Consider the following 26,521-nt stretch of genomic DNA (forward strand, 5'->3'; position numbering starts at 1 on the left):
TCGACAACGGAAAAGTGTCATCTGATTGGATTCTTACAGCCAACATACTTACAATGCGTGTGCGCTGAACTAACCAACCCAATCATGAAACAAATGAAATTACAAGTTCTGGTAATCTGCCTGAGACCATTAAAATGTTTACAAAATCATTTAGCATGCTGAACCACATCCAACCAAGCAAGCAATTTCCATGACAAATGTGAAATTGGCAGTGATCAAACAGGATAGAGCTGCCAATGTACAACTCCCTCTTCGCCACTCGGGGGCGGTTGGAGCAAGAACATGCCATCTGATCATTCCGTATCATTGAGATTTGTACAAATGTGTCAGAGGAATAAGCAAAGAATCTTTAGCAAAAATACTACATTAGATCAATGCTCTATCACTAAATAATCAATACAAATTGCAACAAGGAAACTGTACAAATGGGGATATGCTGCCTTGAACAAAAGCCAGACTCCCACAACTACAGGCTGCCGCTGTGTGACAACAAAAGAATGTGGTCAATGATCACTGCAGAAACAGAAACATGGTGTGGCCAGCCTCAGCCTCCCCATCAACCTTGGAACACTGATGGCCTAGTCTTGAGCCAATGCATCATCTCCTTGTCCAAGGGACACTTATTAAGGGCGGCGTCCAACATTGGACTGCCAAAGAATTTAGGGTTGCTCTTGAACACCCATATGCGATCTTTAGGCCATGGCCTTTGTGGATCCTTTTCCTGTTAACAATCATCAGCATGTTTCACTTGTCAGGACAAATGTAATAGAAATAACTAGTTTAGCATTTAGTTCAAAATTTAACTAGTTTTGAAATGGTTATTTAAATCTACAGGCATCTATACCAGTTATACACAGAAAAACGCTAAATGCATTTGCTTTTCATTGAAAAATGGCTACATATTACAAAATATACGAGTGTTATACCCAATTATAATGACTGGCTTGACCAAAATAATACATGCCATGGTTCAATTTAATCAGCTCATTAATATTCAAGTATGCAAGCATGAACCTACCAAGTCTGTTGACTACATAAAATTCATGCAACAAAAATGAGGGCATAGGTAATGGTGAAGACAGGTAAGATAGTATACAGATGAACACACTCACCATTCTTGACAGCATAAATCTCACGGTTCTGGAGCCATAGACATGTTCTCGCAATGGCTTATGAGACTTTGCATAGAAGGAAGAGATGTCCGGCAATGACAAGCAACCCTTGCGAGCTCTCACTAATCTACAATCTGGGTCTGCATTCACCTGGCTATACCAATAAATCAACTGGCCTAAGCAATAGTTCTCACCATAAGTCTTGCAATACTCCTGGAAGCCTGACCCCATCTTGTCGGCATACTTGGGACCCAAATCGAGAGGGCTGATATAAACTGGGGGAGACTTGATAGATTTGTAGTCCTGCATGACATGCTTTAAATTGTTAAGAGTTGCTCAAACAATAAATTGGTCACTAGTATTCTTGTTTTCCCCTATCAACCTTTTGAAACCAACTTACCTGAACTTTAAAAAAAACTTTTGTGTAGGCATACATGTGAATCAAGTCAGCAGCAGCATCATGCCGACATTTGCAGGTACATGGAAGATTTCGCAACTCATCCCTCAACCTGGAAAAATAAAAAGACTATACTGAGAACATATAAGTACCAAAAGACGTGAGCAAAACTTGCAAGCAGCACTAGGACTTGCCACAATAATGACTTGCGGAGTTCGCTCTGGATGTCATCAGAACCAGATGGATCATGGGCCTGAATCTTGGACTTGAGGTCACTAAGCAAATCTGCTTCAACATGAGGTGCCATGGAATGAAGCAGGTCCTCAACAAGGGAACCCTCCCCTCTCCAAAGGATTGAAATTAGGCCTTCTGCGTTAAGCTTCTCTACCAGAGGTGGAGCTTTCTTAGGGTCCCCAAACACAGACCTCATTACATACCTTACCTGCGGCATAGTCAAATTAGAGCAAAAGTATTTTACAGTTATCATTTAAGACATAAAGATAAAGACATTGCAAAGGTGAATCATATATAATGCCTTCAGCTAGATGGCTGCTATGAGTACTTAATTGCAATGGGAGGAAATTCCTTGATGTTATGAATCAAGTGCATATATAGACTAAAGTAGGACATTATAAAGCTTTGAACAAAAATGCATCCAATATATGTACATTAAAATAAAAAAAATCCAGAGACTATATGTGGTTTGTCTATAACTGTTGATTTTTGTTTAACATGGATTCTCCATGCTTACAGTGAAATTAACTTGTCAGATGACATAAAATAGAGATAGACCTCATCAACCAGCACTATAATAATCCATTCATGTATTCTTCCATCAATATAAAGTTCCAGAAAAGTCCATCAAAAAAAATTATAAGAATCTTAATACCAGGTCTCAACCTGATGCCTAAGCCTGGTGCCAAGTTCCTGGTAAAACCAAATTCAGTTAAACAAGTGTGTGTAACAAGCCCAAAAGGTTGGTTGTGATAGCGATATACTTTTTTAGTCATGGTTAAGCTAATGCAATGAGAGCAACCATAATAGAAAAAAAAGAAGAGAAAAAAGACAGGCCCAAGTGTACTCCTTTGAGAAATGCATAAATAATATAAATGATGGAAGGAAGATGGAAATCCATGTTCCGTAAAAAAATTTTCACCTTATCAAGAGTAAGTGCAATGTTCTGAAGCCTTGCATTATAGACACCCTCAGCCTGGCCCATTTAAGAAACGAATTAGTATTTAGAGCAACCAAGACAGAAATAAATAAGATCATGAAATGTGGATCTCAGCATGTACCTGAACCTCTGCATCACTCTTCTCAACCTCAAGACATATGTCTGAAAAGAATTTTCTCTTCTCCTCCAAGTTATGCCTTAGAATTTCATTAGGTAGTTTTGTTCTCTCGAAATTTATGAATCTCACCTTCATTGATTAAAAAAATGATCCTTAGATTAAAGACAATCAGAAATCACGAAAAGAAATATGAGAAACATGCAGCAACAAGCAACTACCAGATGAGCTGAGTAAGCAACTAGCCAATCAGGCAAACCAGCTAGTAAACAAGTGCCCAGACCAGCCCGACCCAGCTCAAAATAATCATCTTGTGATACAATATTGGCTTCACAAGCCTCCAGCATCAATTTATGACGGTCTAGCACCCCATGGCAATCCTTCAACACCTGACAAAGGTAGCAAGCCAGTGAAAAGTAATTACTTTCTGTATGGTAGAGTTATAAGTCAGTACTAAGCCACAAAGCAATTTAACCAAATAAATTCATCAAAACCATTTATATGTATCATAATTGTACACATGGAGCAACCAATTTTAGTCAATAAACACATGTAGAAGCAATTTACTCTCCAAACCCCCTCCACAACTAAATGACTGGATGACCTTCTATCTTATGAGCACGAAGTCTAGGGAAGTTAAGGGAGTAAATGTATGTTTTGGTTGGTTAAAACATACATATCACTACTTGTCTACTCTTGATTTTTTTTTTATACATTCAGTACCTTATCAAATTGCATACTTCTCCCTTAACTTTATGCCCATAAATAGAAAGAGATGACATGTCTGTCAACTGGAAGAGAGGACGAAATTTCAGATATGCTCAATAACAGGGCACACATTTCTCTACCATATATACCTTCTCAAATGCTTCTTCTCCAGCCAGATTCAGGTAACTGCCTCTGCAAACTTGACTACCACATAAACAAACTGATGCTTCATATTCTTCCTTACTCTGCACCATAAGATGATGTGAGACAATGATAAGATATCTATTTGAATGGAACAAAAATTTCTCAAACATGATGCACACCTCTGTCACAGAGTTGTAATCAAAGGTGATTTCTTCACCGTAACCAATTGGTCGTAGAGAATATATTCCTATCTGGTATTGACCATCCACAGCTGTCACTCTGTGCCAAAGTAATTTAAAGGTTTTATTAGAAATCAGAGGTATCAATTATAGTACAAGATAAAAATGAATAATTGTTATCACTTTCACATGTTACACATCAAATTCAGCTAATTTGGGTTCTTTCTTGAACTAAGGACACCGAAAAGCTTGTGATAAAAACCTTAACCTCCTTTAATAAAATACAAGATAACACTCAAATAAATATAAGAAAATATTGAACACTCAAATAAATATAAGAAAATATTGAGGAAAGCTACCTCATCTGACATTTCCAACCTGCCCACATAATATATCCATATGAATCTTGAATATGTTAAATGGCCCACTACTTATTTTGACAATTAATTGCGTTGCTTCAAGACATAAGTCAACTGGGAGAGGTATAAACAGAGCTTACTTTGCTTCACAATTAGGTCTACAGGAGTGACAGATTCTGCTTGCATAGTTTGCTTTGTGCATAGCATCAACGACAACCAAATCATACCCGTCGCGATCACCCTATTATATTTAATAGCCAGGGAAGTCAGATACATGAATGATGCAAGCTCAGCATGAATGAATTGTAAAACAGGAGTTAACCAAAGAAATCACCTTTGGCCTCTCCAAATAAATGTTGTAAAATTCAGGGGCTGGATCTTGGCTGTTTTTCTGTAAGGACCTAATACCATCTTGCTTCTCAAACCATTTCCAAGCTGGATAGACCTGAATATGAAGAAAATGATACAAATCAAGCTTGTATAGCAACACCGAAGTACAAATTTCGCCCAGAACACCTTAATCAAGATGAAGATGCCAACAAGCGTAACAAGATATAATAGTTTAAATGGATTCATAAAAATGGATGGTAGATAAAAGGATCTGGAGAAGAATAACTAGAGTTATATCAAAAAAAATGTACACATAATGAATATGCAGATTCACACAACTTTTGTCCTGCATATAATACAATTATTTTAAGTCCTTAATTAAATTGACACACAAGGTGACTACAATTATATTGCCAGTGAAAGGACAGAATCCTGAGGGACCTCAAGCAACAAAAAAAATCATTTTGATAATACGAACATGCTGCATATATGGACCTAACATTCGACCTATCTTGATTTACCAATAATATTGCCTTAAACAGAGATCAACCGTGGGAAAAAACCTATGTAGATAGCACCAATAAGACATACAGCAGGTCCTTGTTGTACCAGAACCTAACCAAGGCAACTATTTTTCTCGAAAGAATCCATGTCCCACCTCAAACATCTAGAAGAAGATAAGATTCAAGCATAATTTCAGATGTTATGAAGCGGGAAAAAAATATAAAACATGAGAGTAAGTGAAGATGTAATTCATCTCATAATAATATTTTAGGTAACCTTTGGAGTAAATTATCCAAACAAATTTCTATTGTGTTATGCATCAGGCTAGAAGAATAGATTCTAAATACCTACCCACAACATCACTAACCTTACTTTACCTATGAAGCAGTCATAGGCATCAATTGCAAGTCCCACATGAATCCCATCTGCCTATCCAACCCAAAGTCAGGTGAGACAGTACAGCAAGACCAAGCTTGCTTTTCGTTTTTTCAAAAAAAAAAAAAAAAGAATCAAGAGGCAACATCAATCATTGAGCTGGTTTAAGAATAACAAACAAAAAGTTGTAACAAGATCGTGAATGTCTCTTTTCAAATCCTCGTCACATATTCTTTGACTAAATCATTAAATTCTCATGTTTCTGAATAAATACTTCACCTGTCCTCTTTCCTTCAGTTAACTTATTTTTCTCTATAGCTTTAAAGTTCTTTCAATTTTTCTTGAATGTTTTTCTTTTTCTGTCTCTTTTTCATTTCCCGTGTTTTTTCTCATTTTTTCTTTTTTGTCAGAGAGGGTTGGCTTTAACCACCAAATGAAATATCATTAACATTTGGAGAATTTAAAGGCCCAAGGGAAGGAAGAACCATGAAAACAACAATTGGCCATGGCAAACATGATAAGAGCCTAAGAGGAGCAGATAACAAAAAATGAAATCAAGTATTAAATAAAATGTTTCATTAACTAGTACAAAAAAATCAAATAATCCAAGAAGTAATACACCTGAATAATTTCCCTGCACAAAAGTTACCAATAGATAGTAAACTGTAAACAAATCCTGAATAGTTCAGACAGAGATTCAGTGACTGAAAAATTTGTGTCGAGCTTAAAACCAGTAATCACAACAAACATGTGCACACAAGGAAAGTGAGTTCAGGATATCAAGAGAAAAATAGTCAATGATGTTAAGCAACAGATTGGTCTCAAAAATAAATTAAAAAATAAAGGTCACTGTTCTTAAATGTTCTTGTACTGATACAGCCAAATAGGTAAAATATATATCACCTCAATGATCAATTGGGCAAAATGATGTAGCACCAAACAGTATAAGACACGATAGTGGATGCTACAGTAGGATGATAGAAATACAGACAATAATGTGTCAGAATGGATGCATGATGCTGACAAATGAGAATCAGGCAAATAAAGCTAAATTACAATTTGTGAAACAGCATAAATTTATGGTGATCATTTACTTTTTCACATCATAATATGAAGTCTAATGGCTAAGGTCCATGTGAGATTTAGTACCAATAGGTTCTTTAGGTTAAGACAACTTAACTTTTGTTCATTAATCAAAACATTTCTTGATAATCATCAGCACTTTAGAGCAAGTACTGAGATGAAGCTACCCAGTATATCATCATTTGGTTTAACTGATTTGTAAAAAGAGTAGCACAATTATAATATTGACAACATTCCACAACTGTGTTTGAATAAAATGATAAAAAATTATATTATATTATATTACCTCTCCCAGGAACTCGACAACAAAGTCATCTTGTTCAAAGCCTTCACGCTTGTTGCAAACAACTCCGAGTCCCTAATGCAACATGTAAAAGGAGTTAAAGAAATTAAGGGTAAACAAACAGAATTGTATATAAAACATAAGTAATTTCCACAAGTCATTTAAAAAAGTAAACCTTTCTATATGCAACATAATTATCATCATGACGATTTCGTATGGCCTTTAGAATAGCCTGGCATATCTTTACTGCTCGTTTGTCACCTCCTTCCTCCGCATTCTTCTGCATATCTTCAACAACAGGTTGCAAAGGATAAACCATTGGGGTGTTACCAGAACCAGTGAACTGTCTGACTTGCTTATTCAATGTGCGGAGAAGCGACTGTTAAAAAACTCAGGTAAAATTCAAGTGCAACAAAGAAGCACAAAAAGGTAAAATAAGACAAACAAAGGTACATTTCTTCATAATACCTCCTCAATGAATTTGTGTCGATCTGCAAGAGGCCAGTCTGGTTCATCTGGCATAGAATCAAGGAGGAGGTTATGCGTATAAGGATCTATGCCATACACTTCTTGTTCTATGACTTCAACGCCAAGCATCTTCCTAGGTTTGTATTCCTTGACCTCAGGAATTTCCATATCTGATTCTTCAATACCACTTTTTTGTGCTAATAGTTTTTCAGAATAATCATCAGGTAAAGCAATTCGCATCTTCTTTTGTACTTCCTCCTCATCCGCTACAATAAGATATTTGTCAATAACCTCATACTTTCTAGTAACAGGCGGAACAAGGCTCACTTTTGTCATGCGAGCACCCCATTCGCGGTCATCTGTCACGACTGACTCAAAGGACTCATCCATTTTGGATGACTCATCCCCTTTTAAGTCCCATGTTCCACTTCCTGATTGAACTTCTAAGTCACTTTCTGTATCAGAAGCAGTACTCTCACCTTCACCTCCATCTTCTTCAGAGAAATCATCTTCAGACGTTTCACTTTCAGAATCCATCTCTTTCTTCTTTAATTTAGAAAGACTCCTTTTAATTTCACGGTCAAATGCATAGGATCTATAATCTGTCCCTCCATTGGCATAAGATGTGTTTATACTCCTATTTATGCCCTTCTTTTCACTTGAAACTTTGTTTTGTTTCTTTTTATATTTAGACTCTGAACATAATCCTGTATCAGAACTGTCTTTCACTGCCTTCATCACTTCATCTCTTTCACCGATCAACCTTGGGTTCTCCAACCTCTTAACCAGTTGAATGAAAGACATGATAATCTTCTTTGTATCTACGGCATCGCCCTGGCTTTTTGATCTGTGAATATATGAGCTTTTTAGTAGCATATTCAATGCATAAATTATAAGGAAAACTCTAGAAGGAAACAATGTTCAGTTAGCAGCAGGATTGACGCAGATGAGAATCTCCAGAAGCAACTTCTAGGAATGGTACAATATGAAATGGAAGAAATACCAACTTCAACATAATTAAAAGTCAAACAAAAAAATTTCATCCTTCATACAAGTACATTAACAAATAAGATGTCTCACTTCAAAATCAGTCACAAACAAAGAGAATAAATCTTACTTGAATGCATCCCGACACATTCGACTGATGTCATCCTTAATAGAGTTCAAGCCATGTCGAACATAATAACCACTTCTCATCCTATCTTCAATTTTTGCAATCTGTCACATATATCATATAGTAATGAGAAGATAAACAAATCATTTTCATTCTGGAAAATATCAGAAAACTATGACGAAAGACAATAATGTAGGTACTAGGTAGTACTTTGGGCATAAAAAATTCGGACTTGCTTCCCCTCATGATGTCCTTCAAAGTATTGGCAATAAACTCCTCCATCTTCTTATAACTAATCTCAGTCTTCCTGTGTAACCAGCGCCTCATCTGTGCATCCCTTGATAAAAGTTCTGAGGACCTTCTAGCGTCCACTAACTTGGGTCGTTTATAGACGCCCGGTGTGAATTTGAGGCAAGACAAGTTCTTTCTATCAAGACAGTTAAACTCACCATTACAATAGTTCTCTAGATCATCAGATTCTTCCAGATGACTGCCTAAGGATCTATAGGTTCCTGTTATCTGCTTAAGGCTCCTTATTTTTGAATAGGATTCCTCATGATTTTTAGTTTTGCACAGACCTGATCTCTTTATCCAGCTAATATTTGGATGCTTTGCTTGTATTTCCTTAAACTGATTGCACCCTCTGATGTCAATATAAGATATGCATGGAAATAGCCGGAGAACTTCCTCAAGAGCACTGGCACTAACATTATAGCATCCCGTTAAAACAAGAGATGTAAGATTTTTCTCGTCATAACAACCCTGCAAAATCAACTGAAGTTAGTCTTATACCAAGTAAACAAGATACAAGGAACTTGCAAAAGACAACTCGAGATTAACCTACCATAATACTCTGAAATACAGCATCAGTACATTTTGATCCAGCTGAGGATAAATCAACATGTCTGCATATAATTTTGTAGAAGTTTACTACTGAATTCCAGTGTTTACAAGTAGCAGCAGAAGAGAGAAGTGATTTCATATCGCATTTTAGAAAATGAAAGACCCTTGCTAGAATACGACCACTCAGTAGACCCCAACTTTCATTCTCTGTCTGGGAAGTTGGAACATTGTCTTCAAAGATATTGACCTCACCACATAAGTCCTCGAACGAGTAGTCATTCTTCTCAAAGGGCAACAAAGCCTCTTCCAAATCAGAGTCCCCATCACTTTCACCAGAGAAAAATCGTGCTCTTTTTCCATCACGATATATCCCATCTTCTGCATAAAGGCAAAAAATTTCAGCATCACAGATCATAAAAACAGATATCACATTAAAAGAAAATGTTACAACCAAAACCACTAGTTGTGTTCTAATATTCATATATCAAAGGCCATTATCTGCTGCTTTAGAAAACTGGCCAACCATTCATATAACAAACTGAATAATTTGCCAGGAGTACATAAAACTTATTAAACTGAATAAACCACCATCCTTAATGTATGTCTATGTATAATTGTGTATAAATGGATATACACATATGTTCTTTTTTCAAACATATTGATCCTAATATGTGTAAATACATAGCAACTGAAAAAGCCAAAATAGAAGGGGACCCAATTCACTAAATTACTGATCAGTCCATAATACAGACTCAGGTGCACAATCGTGTATGGAAGATTTCCAAGAAAATTCCTGGATTATAAAGAATACGTAGTGGAACAGAATAAAGAATACATAGTCCAACACATGAACAAACCTGGTTTCCAGATATTGTTCCCTGACAAATTATGAGCTAAAACAGCAGAGCTTTTTGTGATAGACGAGTTAAATGGAAAATGTTTATCCATTTCCTTCTTAGGTTGCTTTGCACTAATCCATGGATCCAACACCTCATTAATAGCAGCAGCAAACTCCCGGTTCTTGTATGATTTCATAACAAGTTCATGCAGCTTTCCACGTGTATAGCCAATAAATTGAGGGTATGAGATATGTAATGAATGAGAAGCATTATTTATATTGTTACATGGTGACTGCACAAAGGAAGACAAGGAACTTGCAGTGGATGTCCTTGCTTCTTCTTCAGTATTGTCAGCTTCAGAAGACTTGAATTTCTTGGTAATGGGAAGCCAGGTATTATCATTCTTGCGGAAGACACAGCTTTGCTCTAGGATAGCACCTTTACCAACTAACTCTTGCAATTCCAAATATGACAAAGGTCCATGTTCATAACCAGCACCATCTAAATAAAACCAGTCACCCAAATTTACTGATAACTCATCAATAGAGCAAATATGATCCTTTGGGACATTGAGGTCAGTCTGGCATCGCTGCAAATTCTGTGAGTTGTGTTCATCAAGCTTCTTTGATCTAGAGGGACCTTCATGCAGCAAAATCCTGTCGCTAGAAGAGTGTGATCGTGAAGATCTTGAAGGATGTCGCTCACTGCTTCTGACTCTCATACGATGTTCTGGAGAACCCTGATCTTTCACAACACAAGCATTTATGCGAACAACTGGAAGAATTGCACCTTTTACGCCCTTAAGAAGCAACGGCTTGGTTTGGCCTGATCTGCTAGTAACTGTACTTTTGCTTGGATCACTGCTGCTCTCATTATTATCATCTATTGACGAGAAAGCCCAAAAAGGCATATCAAGCCTTTTGTCACGGGAAGAATGGTAAAGCTCATCCTTTCTGTGCCAACGGGGATCCTTGGACTCAGATTTTGACATCTGACAAAGAGGATAGCCTTCATTGATAACAAGTTTCCGTCTGTAGGATCTATCTTGACCTACCTCATCATTTCTCTTCCAGTCACCACCTTTGCAAGACCACCTGCCAGCAAACCAATCGCTAGAACCACCGGTAGGAACAGTATGATCCTTCTCAGAAAACGCAACTGGCCTGATTTCACTGCTTCCTTTTGATAAGCCTTCAAAATCTCTTCCAACACGCTCATCTCTCGGATGTATGAATGGTGTCTGAGATTTGAACCTTGAGAAACCTGAAAGCCACATGTGTATTGAGAATATCAGAATGGAAAGCAGATGCATGTTTTTCATAATCTAGCAACTTTTTTTTATCAATTTTTCACAAAAGAACAAAGTAATAAGAAAACATGCGACAACAGCCAACACACATTTTTGTAGGTTCTAGCCATGAGGGATAACCTTAAAATGATTTTACATTCAGTCTTCTTCCAAAATCTGCTTTCCTGAATCTAACCATTTCTGCAGTCTATGTACTGATTTTAATTTTTGCAAACCATTGCAGATGTCAGAATAGAGGATCTAAACTAGCCAATGAAGAAATAGTAAATAAGAGGAAGAGAAGAGGCTGACTAGTTGCAAGCTATTTTTCCCATAATTCACACTTTGATTTTCTAATGTGGAAAAATGAAGAATCTCGATCAGAATTAGGAAAAAAAGAAAGAAGCTGGAAACAAGTCAAGAAAGAAAACTGGAAATCAGAAAGGAAATATACGAGGCTGAATGATCACCAGCTATTTTTCCAAATTCCTATTCCATCATTCTCCATGCATGCCAAATTGAAGCATATCCACTAAAGTAAAATATGACTTTTTGTACATAATTAAATAAAAATGTGGCATTTCCACAAGTACAGGACACGATCATAAAATAGATGAAATATTAAGGGCAAACAGCTTAAGGTGAAACCCTAGAGAAAGAGAGAGAGAGAGAGAGAGAGAGAGGCTCATGTGCAAATTTTCTTTTTGAAAGAATGAGAGGGAGGAATACATTGTACCTTCCAATTGACCCCATTTTTCCCAATCTGCATGTTCAAATGTTGCATTCAGTGCTTCTGCAAAGGTGTACATTTCCACCAAAAGAAAATTAATTAAAACAGTTATTGGCATAAAACCTTTGGAGCATGTCACTATGCAAATAGACCAGATACTGGCCAAGCTTGACACCAATATGGTACTGGTTATTCTTATGCCTCGCTGAAGATGTAGGATCTGAACGCAAATCTTTCCCCAGAACAGCCCTATTGATGCATCTAATAAATAAAGTTTTAGAAAATAGCAGTGTTAATAAAATTACCTCCAATTATCTCAAGCTCCTTTCCGTCTATTATGGTGTAACCATCCAACAAAGTCTCAACTCTCTCATCAATATGATAATTTTCAAGATATTCTGGTAGAACTGGAGAGCAATCTGTATGCAGCTCCTGCTGCAGCAATGTAGAACTAGATGTTTCTGGACAAAGAATTCCAGCATCAACTAACAAATTCCCTGGGGCTTCTGGAGGGCTTACCATCTGTGTGACAACATCTGAAACAACAGAGGACAAGTTCAAAGGCACCAAAGGGGAAGCAGCATTTTCAACAGTTACCCACCTGTCACTGTCAGCATGTTTTATCAAATGATCAGAATGAAGGACCCCTTCATCCACTAGATGTTTGAGATCAACTAGTTTTGAGGGTCCTTGTTCCATACCAAAGTGATCAAGATAAAACCACTTTCCAGCATCAATATTGGATGATACAGGATCACGGGGTGGTGTGTCAGATATATCCATATCCTCCTCCATTGAGGATGGATCTTCAAGAACCCCTGCAGGGGGAGGAGGTGGTGGAAGTGCAGGTGGAGGAGGCAGTGGTGGTGGAGGAGGAAGGGGAGTCTCGCTAGACTGCCTATTTGAATTCTGCAACAGTTTTTCCTTATTATCAGCGGCACATCTGTCAGAGCTGCTCTTATTTGACTTATTCTTAAGAATATCTTTATCACTGTACTCCTTTCGTCCCAATCTATCATCATGTCTGCTGGACTGCTGCTTTTCACTGCTTCGATTTTTCTTGCTTGACTCACGGTGTTCTGCAGCATGACGGATATCATGTGGTGACCTCTCTGAATATGCCAGAGTCCGGTCATGGTAATCATGGTGACGAGCTCGTTGTCGTGGAGACCTATTAGAATGGCTTGGAGTGTGATCCCTGTGATCTGAGTGGCGACTCTTCTCATGTGGGGATCGGTCCAGGCGACGAAGACTTCGCTCTTTGTGATCACGGTGGTGGGCCCGCTCCTTTAGTGATCGTTCAGAACAATCTGGGCTCTTTTCATGTGGAGACCGGTCCAAGTGACGAGGACTACGTTCCCTGTGATCCCGGTGGTGGGTGCGCTCCTTTGGTGACCGTTCAGAACATCCTGGGCTGCGGCCATGGGAACCTCGGGAAGCCAAGGATGAGTCATTGAACCTAGAAGATGAGTGCTTGTTGATGGATGAAACCTTCGAGACTGAAGTGGTCTCATTTCTTCGTGAATTAGTGGAATAATTAATCTCTTCAGGCTTCCAATGTGTCTTTGAACCTGATTGATCAGATGAATCAAAATGGTGCTTGTGGTTACTGATCTCAGACTCTACAGCTTGCCATTTGGGCCACTTTCCCATATTTCCCCCCATATCACGGCTCTTTCCATTGCTAACATCGTGCTTAACCTCACCAGGTTCAACTTCAGAAGGTCGTGAGAATTTCTTAGAATCCCTCTCATGCATGCTGCCATCAGATCTTGATGAAGATGACCTCTTCCTGAAGTCAGTATCACTTGGGCGTCCATCTTTTCTCCGGTGACTGTCCTCCGGGGTGCGCTCTAGATCACTTTTCCTTGATCTCTCTGGAACAAATTCACCCTTCTCCAAATCCACCTTCCTTCCTCTGGATGACTGATAGAGAGACTTTTCCAATTCTCTTGATGAGTTCCATTTACCAGGCACAAAATCCCTCCTTTCCAGCTCCCCTTTATTCCGCCTATCTGAAATGACTTCTCCCTTTTCCAACTCATCTCTCCTCCGTCTTTCTCCCACCTCAAGTTCACTTTTCCTCCATTTCTTAGGAACGAACTCCCCCTTCTCAATTTCTCCATTCTGAAGCTCCCCTTTCTCCAATTCCCCTTTTTGCAACTCTCCTTCCTCCATCTCCTCTTTCCTATGCCTCTCCAGCCCAAGTTTCCCAATCTCCAACTCTCCCTCCTTCACCCTCCTATCCAATTTCAGACCTTTTACAACACCAGACTCGCCTTTCCTCTCGACCTCCTCCCCCATCTCGCCATTCCTCGCCTTCTTCTCTGCCATAAAGGGGCTCGAAGTAAGCACGCCTTTGCCGCCACAGAGTGACTCCGGAATCGGGAACCTCTCCATGATATGCTGCGAGGGTGCGCACGCGACCCCTCCCTCTTCCATGGAACTCCACCCGGAACCCTAGGGCGGGTCCAGAGCCTGACCCGTGCCGCCAAAACCCTAACTTTCGACTGCTTCGGGGCTGTCGATGCTCTTCTTCGCATCCGCAGCGCCTCCGACCGCCGGCTCCAACCGAAACCCTAACAAACGGCAAGATTAAATCTTTTCATCACCCAGACGAATCAAGAACCAAGAATGAACGCAATGCAAGAATTCCGGCAAGAAAGCACGGGAATCCAAAATTCCGCGCCGGAAACCCTAGAATTCTAGCGGAGAAAAGGAGAAAGCGAAGAAGGGTGGAGGGTGGGGAGGGGAAGCTCACCGTGCAGGAGATCGACGAATTGGAGCCGTCGATCCGGAGATCTACGGCGGGGTTGCTGCAGGGAAGAGTCGAACGGAAGCCTCCTCGCTCGGTATCTCCCTCTCCGGTGCTCCTTTCGCGCTCTCTCGCCCCGCCCGACGACCTCGCTGTTATATTCCCTCGGCCGCGCTCGCTCCCTCGCTTCCTCGCTCGCGACGGGGGAGAAGACAGAGTAATATATTGTACAAATAATCTCGCATCTTTTCGTGCTCGCGGTCATTTTAATGGCCATACAAGCCTGATACGGGGTATGCGGTAAGCATACCTCCCGGTGACACCCGACAAGTCAGCGGTCAAGGGGTTTTGGAAACACGAGAACCGACCCACAAACGAAGCCCAGAAACGAGAGGACGAGATCACCCAGTGAGACCGGGGCCCACGATACATACTAACAGGTTCACTCTCCGGTTACGTTTGTTGGTTCGGCAAATCTATTCAAGCGGTCGAGGGGTTCAAAGGACAAACGCCGACCCGCGAAACGAACCCGGACACGAGAGGACAGGTTTCACCGGATGCCAGCGGGGCCCACACTGTTCTCAGATGAGTTCGTCTGTGGGTGCTTTTATTTTGGGGTACGTTTCCGTGTCTCCGTGAGCCTGTTCTTGTTCACAGTGAGAGACTGAATAGATTCCAACATTGAGTGAGTCGCCCATAAATGTCATGAGGTCTCTTCCTTTGCTATCTCACTTTGTAGTCTCTTTTGCATGAGAACTTCTCTGGCACTGTAGAAAATATTTCGATTCTGCAGACTACAATGATGATATCTTCTGAGGAAATGATTGTCTCGAGAAATATATTTGTCTGGAAAAATAATAATAATAATAATAATATTTAAGATCACGAAAAGAAAATGGACGAGTAACGAACGAATAGATAATTGTCTTTTCATTGAAGCCTAAATATTAAGATTATATAATAAATAAACAAATAATATTTTATCAACATACTTTGTAATCTTTAAGTTTTCACAATATTTTTATTATTACTGATTGTATATACGTTCTCCCAATCATACAGGGGAAAAGAAGAAACGTGTCCTTCGGATTGGGCCCAATATATAAGGGCGTCTCCTCCCGCCCCGCCCCCCAATCCATCGCCTCCTCTTTCTCGATCGAGGTCCGCTTGATTTCGTACTTGGTTGCTGCGGCAGTTCATCTTCTTCTGCATCTTTGGCGGCTGCTTTGGTAGATCTAATAATAATTGCCTTCTTTCACCGTTCCTTGTGGAAATCTGTTGACTAGTTTTTAGGGTATTGTTTTCTCTCATCTGGTTTTCCTTTCTTCCATCTTCGAACGAGAACGAATTCAAGTGCTACTAAGCCTCGGGGGCCCTTCTGAACATCTTTTGATTCGGTGCGCGCTATAGAGATCTGATCTTTCGTGAAACATCCGTGTTTCTGGTTATGGAAACTGGATTTGGGGGTTTGTGAGCTTTTTTTTTCTCAGATTTCCTGGAATAGATTGATCTGTACTTTTTATGTTGTTGTTGGTTGGTTCTATCACGGCAATCGGAAAGCAAGATGTTCTATTTGGGGTGCTATTGTCTACCGTATTGTAGAGGAATAGTAAGTGGGAACCTGTAATAGAAGTCGGTGTCTTTTTGATGCAGGTACACCGGATACATCAGTTTCTACAAACTAAAATGTGAGTGCCACATTGCGCCGATTAATTTCAGTTGATGATCTTTATCTTGTTCCTTTTTTTTTTTGGATTGTATGACTCAATTTATTTGTCACCCGTAGGTTTTCTATCCGTGTTTATGCCATTTTATGTGATTAACAGAAGTTACAATCAACATACCATGTTAAAAAGCGAAAAAATGCAATGTTGTTCTCTAATCCAATATGCATCTAGGGCTATATGCTATCTCCTAGTGCTGGCAATTTGTTCTTCCACTTAATAACTAATTGTTTTATTACAGTTATTTTCCACCAAGAAGACCTTTTTTTTCTTTGTGGAGCATCGGATGTTACAATTACTTTTTTGCTTCAATTTTAGGGCGGATGAGGAACCAGTTGATCCAAAGCAGTATCTTGAGGATACTTGCAAACCAAAGTGTGTACGGCCTTTACGTGCATATCAGGTATTTAAGATTGCATTATCATGTCTCATTTCCCTGAAGCTTCATAGCTTGTCATCTTTTATGCACAACTAGTGAGACTGAACCAGGTAGAGAGTTTGGAATATACTTTTTGTGTAATTGAGGTTCTGATGAACTCTTTATGAACTCCAGATCTTTTGTGTTATTTTGATCAAGTGCTTCTAGTAAATCTGATAAAAGTTTATTTTCTATATCCCCTTATTTCTGTACTTGTCTATTATGGTTCCTATTTCGATAATTTTGGAACTGTGACTGCAATTCCTTTTGTGAGATCTACTTTAAATATAAATTCTGACCTATACCTATTGTTTGATATGCTTAAAGATCTTTCCTCGAGCCTTCAGTGTAATTTGAACGTATTTTAACTTTAAATTTTAATAACTAGCAAATGATATCTTTATTTACTTCTTATTCTTTATTGTCATGGGATCTATCAGAAACACTTCACTTTGCAAAAATGTCATAGTACTTCACCAAGATACCAACAAGTCCACTAATTTTTTTTGAACAGTCTGTTCTCTGTGTTTCCCCTTTTTGTGTTTAATTAGTCCTGCTACATTAACATTACTAAATGTTATTGATGTTGGTTCAAATAACCTCAGCTATGTCATTTTCCATTTTAGCATTCTGTTTTAGTTAGTTTACCAGAGATAAATCCGAAGCAACAATTGCTCAAAGCTATCCTTATATGCTGGAGGCTCTGTTTTCTTTCAATTGACGCTTGGTTTGTTTTCTTGCAATTGACGTTTGGTGCTTCTTGGTGGCTCTTTGTTTAAAAAGTTGGGTTTCAGTCTCTGATTCGAATAGGAGCACGTCATGCTAATGTGCCTCGCATGATCTAGGTTAATGGCTTAGGCGCTGATGACCACATTTAACTGTCCATGTGGCTGAGTGCCCTCACGTCTTATGCACAATGATGCAATTATCAAGGGCACGCTCTGAACACATTGGACTGTTCATGTGACTGAAAGCCTGTGGGTCCTAGGCACAATGACGGTTCTTTTTCCATGGTCATTTTATAAATATAGTCTTGGTTTTGGATCTTGTTTTTCTAAGACTGACCACTTCCTGGTTGGTATTTCTCTTCTACATGTTGGTTTCCATGAATGAGAAAATATAGGTTAGTAGGTTTTTGATAAGTACATTTAAGTATTAACTGTTAAAATACAGAACATGTTACTGTTACTCGTACTTAGTTCTTAAAGTTATTTTCACAAAAGTATCATATGCCCTGATTGATTATTTTTCTGTTCTTTACCTTTGTCTTTAAGAAATTATTTGACCATCTGCAACATGCATGCTAAAACTCATGCAGGCATGCGTTAAGAGAATCAAAGGAGATGAAACTGGGCATAAGCATTGTACTGGGCAATACTTTGATTACTGGAAGTGTATCGATGAGTGTGTAAGTACACTTCTCTTTTGTGCATCCATTTCTTCCAGGAAGGAGTAAGAGATGAGCATCAACTGAAACTTATTTTCGACCGCAGGTTGCACTTAAGCTTTTCGACAAACTGAAGTGATCGGAAAAGAATCTACATTTCAATAACTTTCATTGAATGTAAAGATTAATCTTTCTGGAAATTTTTCAAAAGAAAGTAATAAGAACAATTGCCTGGTAGTAACTGCTATAATGTTCTTGTGATCAGCCATTTTGTGCACTAAGATCTGTTTGACAATACTACTTCATAGAACAAAAAATTGTTCTTCATTAAATTTTCCTCATCAGGTTTTTCTGATCCTTCACATCAACTCTGGCATTCATTTGGTTCCCACTATGTGCTAAATTTACTTCAGTGAGTTTTTGGTCCTTATGGCTGATTTATTTTCTTTGAAAACTTTGAACTTTTAACTTTTGAAGCTTGTTATGGGAACTTCTGCACAAGGAATGGAGTCATATTTTCTACAAATGGCAAATGATGAAGACGAATATTTTATATCAGCAACATTTGATCACACAATAATTTTTTTTTACTAAAAATATGGGTATTCAATCTTGGAAGCTTATTATGAATTTATTTAAACTAAAACAGTCAGCATCTTCAAAAGATTTATATCTACGAATGACAAATGATGAAGACGAGAAATGATGAAGATGAGATTTTATATCAGGACCATTTGATCAAACAATAACTTTTTTTTACTAAAAATATGGCTATTCAATCTTGGAAGCTTTCTATGAATTTACTTAAACTAAATTAGTTGGCATCTTCAAAAGATTTATATTTAGATGCCTGTCATGCTCTTTGCATAATGTGAATGATGTAAGATTTTGCCAGATTTAATTGTAAACCCATTTCATCCATTGCCTATAATATGAAAGTATTGTCATATCCTATATTTATAAAATATAATAAATTATCATTTTATTATTCATAATTTATAAAATATATTTTTTTTAAATTTAAATTTTTATTTTTATAATAATAAATATTCTATTAATTAGAAAATAACCATATTTTTTTACTAGAATTATTAGTTTCTTGCTTTAGATCTATTACAAAGTTATAGATTATTCTAAAAATAAATATAAAATAAAAATATATTAGCAATCACACATATTTGTAGGAACCTTAGAAAAATCATAAAAATAATCTTCAATGTTCATGAAACAAATATCAATAATTTAATAAAAAATAATATATTGATTCATCATAAAATTTATGCATAAAAAAATGATGATAATTTTTTACTTAATAAATAAAGTTATACATCAACCAGAAAAGCGTATATCATACCCATCACACCCGATGATGCATTTTCCCAACAACAAATGAAGAGATATACTCCACGGGATGAATTCCCCGAATAGAGATAATTTATATCGTACTCCCAACAACTGATGGAGTGATATCCCTCACCCGCCCAAATGGTCTCCTAACAATGGATGGAGGAATCATTTAGTCGTTACATCTGATGGCCCGCTAATCCTCGAAGGAAATCATCATACCTACCCTCGGTAAGGATATATAAACATCCATGATCATTTATTTACATTCATCCATTCATTCACATATGCATCCAAGAAATAGTATGACCAAATATTAAAAGAGATCATGTTTGATGTATGATTTGTTAGACTATGTCCATTGGTGGCTTTGCACTATGATGAGCCTACGACTCCTTTCACATATTGCACTTTTAATGTAGACCACTAGTCTAGTCACATGTACTATATGGTAACAATCATATCAATATTATAAACTAAAAAAAATTAATAATTATTTTTAAATAATATCTTCGTATAAAGTTTTTAAGTTCATTAAATCATAAAGGTATGAACTATTAATCTTTTAATAGTTCTCGATTAACTAAAATCCTAATTTGAATAGTTCAATTGATTTAAACTAAACTCAATTCGATTATGACCTAACAAAACTAACCTCAAATCATTATAAAACCTATATGGAATCACCCTAAACGGGTCTAATTTGGATTTGATGAATCTCAAGTAGGTCGAGTAGGTTTGAACTGGTCAAGGTGGTTTGGAATCACCCTAAACCGGCTTTAACAGATCAAACATATTTGATTTAGTCAATTAACGAGCTTAAACCAATAAAGGAAGAAGAAATTGGACTATATCATATAGTGCTGACCTAAATTAAACTAATTCACCTGAGTCTTGGACAAGTCACATGTGCTGCACATGTATATCTAAAGTAATAAGTGACAATCATAGATGTCTTATAAGTCAATCACGTGAGACATGTACTCTTTTTTTATTATAAAAAATCATCTTATATCATTATTTAACACCGAAAGACACTACATAAACCATCTTTAATTGAAGGGTTGATCAAAAACTCAAGTATCAAATATCAAAAAATCAAGATCATGATTAGGATAAAACTTATTTAAATTCAAATTGTCAAATCATCAAAATCACTTTTAACAAATTCAAAATGACATAAATAGATTCATCGAAAACTTGATAATATTTTAGGGATAGAGACATTTTCAAGAATAATCCATTCCCTTTTTTATCTGTTTCAATTTATATTATTTATTTTATACAAGCATGTCTTTGCCTTTTTATGCCAAATAAAAACATACATCATCGTTTAAAATCGAAAACCAAGATTTTATAAAAATCATCAAGATCAAATATAAGATTTCAAATAATCATTATATCATTAAATTATCAAGCATGATTCCATTGAATATAAAGCATATTCAATTAAAATTATTTTGTTACCGATAGTTTTAATTCTAATGATCTTTCCTTTATTGTTTTGGCTAGAGAGCTTTATGAAGTATTTTGGATCTCGGTCGAACATCCACTATCAAAATATCATTTTTGCTCCTAACTTGTGATTGTAGACATATATACAAGAAAGGAAGTTCTTTTAGGTACGTACCCATTTAACCTTGGGTTACTCATAAATATATCTACTAACTTATCATTTTGCATTGAATCATTTAAAATTCCTTTAGGGACCCATATTAACTTATGTGGACTATATCTCTTAAGTGGACATTTATGAGCACAATGTCCAAATTTATAACAAAAGTTATATTTGTTTCGGGGTGAAACATGTAAAGTTGGACCTTTAACAAAGATGATTGGCTTTTAGTGAGTGTTACCCATAAAGCTAATTCCTTCCTTTCTATGAACATGACCCGTATTAGCAATGATCATGTATTAATAAATTTTCCTTTTTAAATGATTCTAATTCTACACATTAAGTATAAGTAGTTAATATACACTTATCATACTCACTTTTTAATTGTTCTAAGTTTGCTAGAGAGAGAATCATAATCCTTTTTTAATAACTTATTCTTTTTGCTAACTAATTTAAAATCATCAAATAAATCATTAAAAGTATTAAGTAATTCATCATAAGATAAATAAGATTCGTTTAGGTCACATCCCTCGTCATTGAGTGTTATTAGAGCATAATTTGTGACTTCTTTATTGGTTGGCTCCTCGCCTTCGGATGCACTCGAATCGTCCCAAGTAGCTTTTAGCGCCTTTTTTTTCTTTAGTTGTTTCTTCTTCACTTAGGGACATCCATTTTTGAAATGCCCTGGCTTCTTACATTCATAGCAAATTATTTGATCTTTTTTAAGTTTATTTTTATTTTTAATATCTTGTTTAGTTTTATTCTTTTTTATGAATTTTTTTAAAAAAATTTATTAGAAGTGCCAAGTCATCATCATCGTCGTCATCATCACTAAGTTTTCTCTCAAGTAGTCTTCTTGAGTTCGAAGTGTCAAATCCTTCATGTTCTTTGGAAGGTTGTTCTCAAGTTCTTCATATGTATTGCACATTATTTCATAGGTCATCAAAGACCCGATAAGTTCTTCGAGTGGAAAGTTGTTCAAGTCCTTAGCTTCTTAAATTGCAGTTACTTGATCCCAACTCTTTGGAAGGGATCTTAATATCTTGTTAACAAGTTTAAAATTAGAAAAACTTTTAACAAGTGCTTTTAGACCATTAACGACATCCGTAAACCGGGTATACATGTCTCCAATAGTCTCGCTTGGTTTCATTCGAAACAATTTATAACTATGAACTAAAAGATTAATTTTTAACTCCTTAACTCTACTCATGCATTCATGTGTGATTTCAAGTGTATGTCAAATGTCATAAGCTGTTTCGCAAATAGAAACTCGATTGAATTCATTTTTATCCAAAGTACAAAATAAAGCATTCATAGCTTTAGCGTTCAAAGAGAAAGTCTTCTTCTCCAAATCATTTCAATCGTTCATTGAAAGAAAAGACTTTTGAAATTCGTTTTCAACAATATTCCATAACTCGAAATCCATAGAAATTAAGAAAATTCTCATTCTAGTTTTCCAATAAGTGTAGTTCGTTCCATTAGACATGGGAGGACATATGATAGAATGACCCTCTTGATTACCAACAAAAGTCATCTCTCTTAGGTTTTAAACAAATTGAGAGTAACCTTACTATGATACCAATTATTATAATTAATACGACACTAAGAAAGGGGGTGAATTTGTGCAACGATAAAAATTATATTAATTTTGAAAACTTCATTCAATAAACTAGTTTTGATAAAGCTCCTATCGGAAAGTAATGAAAGGAATGACTTAAAATAAATGTAAAGTATAGAGCGCAGCTAAGTAATGAAAGAATGTAGTAAGGAAATAACATACTAGATTTATAGTGGTTCAAGTGTTGTGACCTACATCCACTTCTGATTCCTCCTCCGTCGAGGTCATCGACGTCCACCAATGGTCTTCCTTCAATAGGCGAAGACCAACCACCTTCTTACAAAGCTTTCTCCTTTTCACGGGTTCAGGAGATAACCCTTACAAGCCTTACACCTCTTCTCTAATAATTATAAAGCTGAAGAAATAGGATGAGGACTCGTAGCACTTTACAACACTTTTATACCCCAATATTTAAAGATTTTTTTATATTTTTCTGCTCTTTTTGTTACCCTTTCATATAGAAAGAAGTGAGATATTTATAGGCCCCAAATGTTTTAGAATTGGAGTCAAAAAGTGTCTCTTCCTGGATTTTCGGGGTACTGATGGTACCACTGCTTGACACTCTGACACTAGGCGGTGCCACCGCCCAGTCTGATGGGACTACCGCCTGATAGAGCATCGGAGACTAGGCTCTGGTGGTACCATCGCCTGACAGCATTAACTGTCAATGGTACCATGGCCTAGACCACCTAGAATGTTGAGCCTCAAGCAGTGGCACCGCCTAGGTGTCACGGACAAACTTCTAAACAGGATGTTTGATGAAATGCTTATGTATGTCCGTGTCTTTTGGTATGTTCATGCTTTGTACAACATGTAGAGGGACGGCCGAAGGCTTAATAATCCCATTTTAGTTAGGTTGGTGGCCGCTTTAGGCTTGTAAATAAAGGTTGTGTCATGTGGACACGTATGAGAGATTTTTGATCTGTAATGGACCATTTTACCCTTTGTTGTGCAACTATTCAGAGCTTGTAAAGTCTGTTTGTAATTTGCATTGTCTATGAAGTGTTTTTCAAAGATGTTTGCTTGTGGATCCCGATTAAGGCATTCTCTCTAACCCGTTCTCTCTTTTGTTGGTCTTAAGGGACAATGGGAGGCTTCGGGGAGGCTAACCTTTGCGGACGGACACGCAAGGGTGCCGCACGACTTAGGCAAAACCATCTAAGTCTGTGATAGATGGTATCAGAGCGGGACAAGCACTCATAGAAACACTTAGCACGCAAATGTGGGGGACCTAGCGGGGCTGCGTTGAGGGCAGTTAGCAAACGTGTGACCGTTTGGGGGGAAAACGGGCATGGAGATGTAGGGAAAATGAGTCGCTCGAAGGAGCGGACATCTAAGATTGGCACTTAGAGGAATGGCCAACCCTTCACGCAAGAGGCACCATGAGAACAGGCAAGCATGGAAGAATGCAGAGCGCACAAAGGTTGGGATGGTTGAGTTTGAGCTACGGCTCAACGTTGACAATAATACTTGATGGTGCTCAAGGCAAGCGAGGCGCTTAGTAAAGGATGAGACCATGCAAGGTGGAATGAGTTGCTCAGCGACCGTAAGAGTTGTGCAAAGCTCACAGAGGTGAGGAGAATTACTAATTCAAGGAATTCGGTACTCATACATGGGCTTGTATGCGGACGATGGAATGTTCGCGGCCATCCCAAGGCGACTGAAACTCGGCACCATGGAGCATTGAAACTTTCTCTTCGGCATGTAAAGGATACGTCCGTAGGAGATTGAAGTGTACAACGAGTTCAGCATGTTGCTAGGCCTTGAGTGGTGCAGCGGGGGCTGTATTGACGTGGAGTCAATCTGGCAAGTGCGTTTGCAAGAGGCAGAATAATGCACAGTTTGTTCAACAGATCGGAGTAGCCTAAGGGGATGGTGGTCTCCGAAACGAAGAGAGATGTTGCTCCAATGGGACAGTTATCGAGGAGGGATAAGTCTCGACTCTCCATAGGAAGAATCATGTGGGACGGACCTCACAAGTTGAGGAGGAGTACCTCAACAAACAACAACTCCACGAAGCTCAATGGACTGAGCAAGCGGCGAGGAGTCGTCGCATGATCTCGCTTGAGAGAATGCATTGGTAGATGCATTGCGAGATTAAGTGGGGGAGCGACCCAAAGCAACTTAAATGAAGGCACACTTGGAGTCGATATGAAGATCGGACTCAAGGGAGGGCTGACCCATGGAATGGTGGGCGCGAGGGCCATCATCGACTCAATGCAAAAACGAGGAGCGGAGTAACTTGGGTGTAACTTGGCGAAGTATCCAAGCCGCATGAAGGGAGCCAGCATAGAAGTTGGAACATGGAGCAGAGGTACAGTGCTTTCCTTAGACAGAGGTCAAGGATATGAACTCTTGTAGAGGCAAGAGTAGGATCATGTTGTTCCATGGGTCCTTCATTCTAACGGAGTGGACTCATTTTGCATGGTGCCAAAGACGAAGGGAGCTTCTGGGCACATGCACCTTATCTCGGAAAAGCATTTGATGGAGGAACTAAGGCGACTCAATTTGCGGAGGTGAAGTTGGGTTCAGAAGGCCTTAGCACGGGGTAAGAGGACGTAGAGGCGGGTACTCTTGAAGAATATGCCACAGTGTTGCAAATCAAAGTTGCTGGGCAGGAAACGGTGTGCAGCGGAGATTATGCTGGTAGGGGCAGAGGCCCAGGATCCAGATAATGGTGCACTAATTGCAGCGAAGTCGGGGGACTTCGGGAGCTACTAAGCGACGGACTGTCCTAGAGCGGTGCTTCATCTAGGTGTGACCCAAGAGTGGGTGGATGAAGGTCGATTGCCAAAGGAGCGAACAAAATCGAAGGTGGAAGAGACCCTACGATGTATTGGCAGAGGCCACACATGAAGGGTTCACAATTCGAGTTTATCCCACAAGAATCAGAATGCAATAGAGATGTCACCAGGAGACGACATGGTGCAGCGGATCGTAGTGGAACAGTTCGTGGCAATGCGATACACACAATCTAGTCCCGTGAGGGACTAGATCATACGGAGGTATGATCGGGAGCTACTGGAAGCTCCACTTCGGTGAACAACACGACGACAAGAAGGGCTATGGATTCAAGGAGTGAAGGCCATGGTACCGCAGAGGCGGGTCTTCCGGGGGTGCATCGAATTTTGCATCGGATGAAAACCTTGGTCATCAGCATATGGGGGCTGTGTTCCACCAAGGGAAAAGTTCGAATGCAAGTACTAATGAGTCCCATGAGAGGGACTTAATCATACAGAGGTATGATCGAAGTAGTTGGAGAGTTGGACTACTCTAGAGCTCATATTCGCTTAAGGGAGCCCGGCAAGTCAGAGGACTAAGTCGAGTAAGCAAACGTTGCTACCAAGGAAACTAAGGAGAACAGAATCGATGCAAATCCTACAACGTGATGGCAGAGGCCATGCATGGGAGTTACAGTCTGTCTTTCCATCGACCAAATAAACTGCTTAGAGAACACAGAGGTGTTGAAGCAGGGGGTCGAAAGGTGCGAGGAAGCGACGATGAGTCCAGAGGGACTTAGCTACCCAAAATCAAGCATCAATTAGAATGGAGGTGGACTCGGAGGAGTGTCACAGAGGCATATCTACTGATTGTGAAGAAAAGGGATGCAGATGC

At 38.4% G+C, this 26,521-nt stretch overlaps 2 protein-coding genes across 10 annotated transcripts; one reads left to right on the forward strand and one right to left on the reverse strand.

Moving 5' to 3' along the window:
* Positions 1-269: 269 nt before the first annotated feature.
* Positions 270-15,031, reverse strand: LOC135626644 (histone-lysine N-methyltransferase ATXR3-like). Of its 2 annotated transcripts, none has more exons than XM_065132091.1 (21): positions 14,807-15,031; positions 12,351-14,624; positions 12,052-12,108; positions 10,046-11,290; positions 9,190-9,566; positions 8,556-9,107; positions 8,349-8,449; positions 7,232-8,078; positions 6,939-7,142; positions 6,767-6,838; positions 4,523-4,633; positions 4,329-4,429; positions 3,830-3,929; positions 3,656-3,751; positions 3,020-3,187; positions 2,805-2,930; positions 2,666-2,719; positions 1,704-1,951; positions 1,513-1,621; positions 1,113-1,415; positions 270-721 (listed from the first exon to the last, which is right to left on the reverse strand). In XM_065132091.1, exons 2-21 carry the CDS (start codon positions 14,485-14,487, stop codon positions 557-559), a joined length of 7,173 nt encoding a protein of 2,390 aa, XP_064988163.1. In that variant the 5' UTR covers positions 14,488-14,624; positions 14,807-15,031; the 3' UTR covers positions 270-556. The 2 variants fall into 2 exon arrangements, with proteins under 2 accessions (XP_064988163.1, XP_064988164.1); XM_065132092.1 differs by lacking the exon at positions 14,807-15,031 and having other exon boundaries at positions 12,351-12,581; positions 12,647-12,801.
* Positions 15,032-15,856: 825 nt separating this feature from the next.
* LOC103971806 (cytochrome b-c1 complex subunit 6-1, mitochondrial) lies at positions 15,857-18,670 on the forward strand. 8 transcript variants are annotated; one of them, XM_065133306.1, is made up of 6 exons: positions 15,890-16,029; positions 16,155-16,197; positions 16,454-16,488; positions 16,843-16,927; positions 18,261-18,350; positions 18,436-18,670. In XM_065133306.1, coding segments are annotated over exons 3-6 (210 nt in total). In that variant the 5' UTR covers positions 15,890-16,029; positions 16,155-16,197; positions 16,454-16,486; the 3' UTR covers positions 18,469-18,670. The 8 variants fall into 8 exon arrangements, with proteins under 8 accessions (XP_018675877.1, XP_009384208.1, XP_018675876.1 ...); XM_009385934.3 differs by having other exon boundaries at positions 15,897-16,029; positions 16,155-16,266; XM_018820332.2 differs by lacking the exon at positions 16,155-16,197 and having other exon boundaries at positions 15,857-15,961.
* The last annotated feature ends 7,851 nt before the right edge of the window (positions 18,671-26,521 follow it).

Source organism: Musa acuminata, chromosome BXJ2-11 (assembly GCF_036884655.1).
Source record: "Musa acuminata AAA Group cultivar baxijiao chromosome BXJ2-11, Cavendish_Baxijiao_AAA, whole genome shotgun sequence".
Classification (NCBI taxonomy): Eukaryota; Viridiplantae; Streptophyta; class Magnoliopsida; order Zingiberales; family Musaceae; genus Musa; species Musa acuminata.

Excerpts from the sequence above, each read along its gene's own strand:
- LOC135626644 (XM_065132091.1), bottom strand. The coding sequence starts at position 14,487 with ATGGAAGAGGGAGGGGTCGCGTGCGCACCCTCGCAGCATATCATGGAG. Across the intron at positions 3,188-3,655 it reads GAGAAGAAGCATTTGAGAAG|GTGTTGAAGGATTGCCATGG; the intron begins GTATATATGGTA and ends TACCTTTGTCAG. Across the intron at positions 722-1,112 it reads GATTTATGCTGTCAAGAATG|GAAAAGGATCCACAAAGGCC; the intron begins GTGAGTGTGTTC and ends GATTGTTAACAG.
- LOC103971806 (XM_009385931.3), top strand. The coding sequence starts at position 16,448 with ATGCAGGTACACCGGATACATCAGTTTCTACAAACTAAAAT. Across the intron at positions 16,489-16,842 it reads CAGTTTCTACAAACTAAAAT|GGCGGATGAGGAACCAGTTG; the intron begins GTGAGTGCCACA and ends CTTCAATTTTAG. Across the intron at positions 18,351-18,435 it reads GGAAGTGTATCGATGAGTGT|GTTGCACTTAAGCTTTTCGA; the intron begins GTAAGTACACTT and ends TTTCGACCGCAG.